Below are 3447 nucleotides of genomic sequence, written 5' to 3' on the forward strand. Positions count from 1 at the left end.
GTCTGTTGACAGTTGAGTGTTGTCTCTCTCTCTGCGTCTCCGAGACGCGAGAGAGAGAGACAGAGAGAGGCGCGGAGGCCAATTCCCCTAACGCGTGCGCCACACACACCCGGCCACGAGCTAGCCTGTACGGTGCAGCGCACTGCACCACATGCACATGCTCATGTGGCAGACTAGCGACCAAGGCCGCGATTGGAGTTATGTTGGAGTTATGTTTGCGCCGCTGCTCGGCTCCCGCGTGGCCGGCAGCTCGGCCGCGCCCCACAGAGACACCGCGCTGCCGCCCTTGCCTTTGCCCTCCTCGACGGCCCCGGCCTCTACCTCACCGGGGCTGGCGCTCAGGCGGCCCTCGGCACCGAACTCCGCCTCCACGTCGCCAGTTGGCAGCAGCGCGACGACCAGCGCGGCCAGCAGCGGAAGCAGGCCGAGGGTCCAGCCGACCCACACGCTCCAGGCGGGCAGGAAGCCCTTGCCCGCGGGGAAGGGCGTCGACGACGCCGCGTCCATGATGTCCCATTTGTTAAGCGACATGGCGACGACGACGACGAGCAAGGCGGGGCAGATGAACTTCCAGCTCACCGTGTGCGTCCACCCCACCGTCTGGCCCGTCCACTCCTTCACCCGCCGCCGGAAGCCGAGCCAGACGGAGCTTCTGAACCAGCACACGCCGAAGCACTCCATGCCCGTGACGAAGAACATGGCCACCACGCAGGAGTAGCTGTCCATCAGCTCGAACCAGTAGATGCCACTCCGAGTCACAAAGATCAAGCCGAGGAGGTAGGAGAGGACGCACACCACGGCCGACAGCTTTGGCCGCGACAGCCCGCCGCCGACGCCCGCGTCGCTCAGGACGGTGACGATGCTCTCGACCATCGCGAACTGCGAGTCGATCCCGAGGCAGAGGAGCATCACGAAGAAGAGCATCGCCCAGAAGAACCCGCCCGGCATGCTCGCGATGGCGATGGGGAAGGCGACGAAGGCCAGCCCCGTGCCCGACAGACCGACGGACGCCAGCCCGCTCAGGTCATCGCTCCGGATGCACGGGTTGTACTGCGAGAGCTCGTGCGCCAGGTAGCCGAGCACCGGGAAGACGACGAAGCCGGCGAAGATGGAGGTGCCGCAGTTGATCAAGGACACCTTGGTCGCGTCGCTCAGAAAACGGTTGTGCTTGCTCCCGTACGAGGCGAAGGCGATGAGCGAGCCGAAGCCCACCCCGAGGGAGTAGAAGATCTGCGTCACCGCGCGGACCCAGACGGTAGCGTCGAGGAGCACGCTGAAGTCGGGCTTGACGAAGAAGGTGACGCCCGTCGCCGCGTTGGGCAGCGTGATGGCGCGGAAGAAGAAGACGACGAGGGCGACGTAGGGAAGAGTCGCCGTGACGTACACGACCTTGCCGCTGCTCTGCACACCGTTGTAAACGCAGAGGTAGACGAGGATCCACGCGACCGAGAAGGCGCCGAGCATGCCCCACTGGAACCCGCCCAGGTCGTCCATGCCGCTGCTCTGCTGCAGCACCTGGTTCTGCCAAAAGTCGAGGGCCGAGTGTCCTGGACACTCTGACGGCCTGACTTCGACCTGCACGAACCCGGCGGGGATCGCGGTATCGTTGGCCTCGCTGCGGGCGATCGGGTCGACGTGGTGCGCCACGGCGTCCGGGTCGACGGTGGAGAGGCTGCCGGCGGACGGGCACCAGAAGTCGTCCAGGTGGGACGCGTTGAAGCGGCCCGTGGCATTGTTGAACAGGGTGGGCAGCCCAGCGAGCTCGGCCGGGACGACGAGCGTGGTCAAGGGGCAGTCTCCGCCGAGGTCTGCCCAAGGCAGCTCGCCTCCGCGGAACATGGCGCCGACCGTCCGGCCGATGTAGTAGACCGTCCACGCGAGGATCACGTTCTGCGGGCGAGGCGAGGCGAGGCGAGGTGAGGCGAGGCGAGGCGAGGTGAGGCGAGGCGAGGCGAGGCGCGTTGTGGCGAGGGTAATCTCACGTAGTAGAGCGAAACGAAGAAGGTGCAGAGCGTCGCCGCCACGCCGACGCCCCGAAGCCTTGGGAGGCCAAGCCGCGACCACATCCCGAGGGTTCCCTGTCGGAACATCTGGCCAAGCCCGAGCTCGAGCTGGAACAGAGGGAGGCCGAGCAGCATCAGGGAGAGGAGGTACGGGATGAGAAAGGCGCCACCGCCGTGCTCGTAGGCGAGGTAAGGGAAGCGCCAGATGTTGCCCAAACCCACAGCGTACCCGACGAGGGTGAGCATCAGCTCGAGCTTGCTGGCGTACTCCGGTCGCGACTCCGTGACGGCGTCACCATGCGCGGCCATGGTTCGGGCGGGGGCACGCTACCCAGCACAACCGGGACGGGGTGTGCTGCACGCCTTACCTGGTCGCGGCAGCAGCCACAAGGACGTGTAAGTAGGAGGACGGACGGGCCGAGCTATTTTTTCCCCTTTCGTTTCCAGCTCGACGGGAGAACTTTGCTTTAGGTATATTGTTTTAGGTATATTGCTTGGCCTTGAAAAAAAGGCAGAAAAAAGTTGAACCGCACGCCCCTGCCTGCGGCGCGATTTTCGCGAATTTTAGAATTTTACAACAAAACTCCCTCGCACAACACTGGGCACGGGACTGGCTAGGCCCCAAATGACGCGTGAGTGTTAGATGTGTGGGGTCCGTTTCTCCCTCTCTCCCTCTCTCCTCCCTCTCCTCCCTCTCCTCCCTCTCCTCCCTCCTCCCTACCAAATTTGGTCTGTCTCCGACCCTGATAGTTCTAGAGCGATGTTGCCTGACTTGGTCGAATCTAGATGTGTGGGGTCCGTTTCTCCCTCTCTCCCTCTCTCCTCCCTCTCCTCCTGTCCTGCCTCCTCTCTACCCGGGTACCCAGGGTTCCCACTTTTTCCGGGGTATGTGGTATGGTAGGGTCGCGCATGCCAGCTCAAGACCATACCCCCCCGCCTGCTGGCAGACCTGCTTGGGGGTATGGTAGGGCTAGTCTTGGGCGGGCAGGACCATACCCCCTACCCCTTTGGCCTACCATACCATACCCCGGAAAAAGTTGGAACCCTCGCTGGTATCTCACAAATACTTGATTTTTCCAGGCGATCGGATTTTTCCGCGCCCTCGAAATTCGTAACAATCGCCTCGCCGCTCCACAATGCCTTTCTCCGTTGCCTCCAGCCGCGCGGCGCCATCGTCCTCGATCCAGTGCCGGCCTGTGACAAGCTTGGCAGCTCGCGGATCGACGATCGCCACGAGCTGCTGCCCGGCGACCGCCGCTCGCCTTCGACGACAGTCGTAACAATCGGCGGTGAGCGGCACCTCCTTGGCCCAGCACCGGTGTTATCACGTCTCAGCTGCTTCATTGCCATGTCCAGTTATGGCGGAGACGCGCTGATAGCATTCCTGTGCACGCAGTTGGACCAGCACGGCCATCGGGTGCGTGGCGCAAAAAGACCTGTTGCG

The 3447-nt window shown here is 63.7% G+C and overlaps 2 protein-coding genes across 2 annotated transcripts in view; one reads left to right on the forward strand and one right to left on the reverse strand.

The window, feature by feature from the left end:
• On the reverse strand, positions 1-2388 carry EMIHUDRAFT_462780 (hypothetical protein). The gene is made up of 2 exons (XM_005783289.1): positions 1983-2388; positions 1-1890 (listed from the first exon to the last, which is right to left on the reverse strand). Exons 1-2 carry the CDS (start codon positions 2310-2312, stop codon positions 199-201), a joined length of 2022 nt encoding a protein of 673 aa, XP_005783346.1. The 5' UTR covers positions 2313-2388; the 3' UTR covers positions 1-198.
• A 401-nt stretch (positions 2389-2789) lies between these two features.
• The window catches only part of EMIHUDRAFT_99206 (hypothetical protein), a gene marked incomplete at both ends in the record, with an annotated part of 1513 nt that continues 855 nt past the window's right edge, over positions 2790-3447 (forward strand). The window contains one exon of the mRNA XM_005783290.1: positions 2790-2861. Coding sequence (XP_005783347.1) covers positions 2790-2861 — 72 coding nt within the window. The remainder of the gene's footprint in view (positions 2862-3447) is intronic.

The sequence above is a fragment of the Emiliania huxleyi genome, assembly GCF_000372725.1.
Source record: "Emiliania huxleyi CCMP1516 chromosome Unknown EMIHUscaffold_18, whole genome shotgun sequence".
Taxonomy (NCBI): Eukaryota; Haptophyta; order Isochrysidales; family Noelaerhabdaceae; genus Emiliania; species Emiliania huxleyi.

Excerpts from the sequence above, each read along its gene's own strand:
- EMIHUDRAFT_462780 (XM_005783289.1), bottom strand. The coding sequence starts at position 2,312 with ATGGCCGCGCATGGTGACGCCGTCACGGAGTCGCGACCGGAGTACGCC. Across the intron at positions 1,891-1,982 it reads TCTTCGTTTCGCTCTACTAC|AACGTGATCCTCGCGTGGAC; the intron begins GTGAGATTACCC and ends CCTCGCCCGCAG.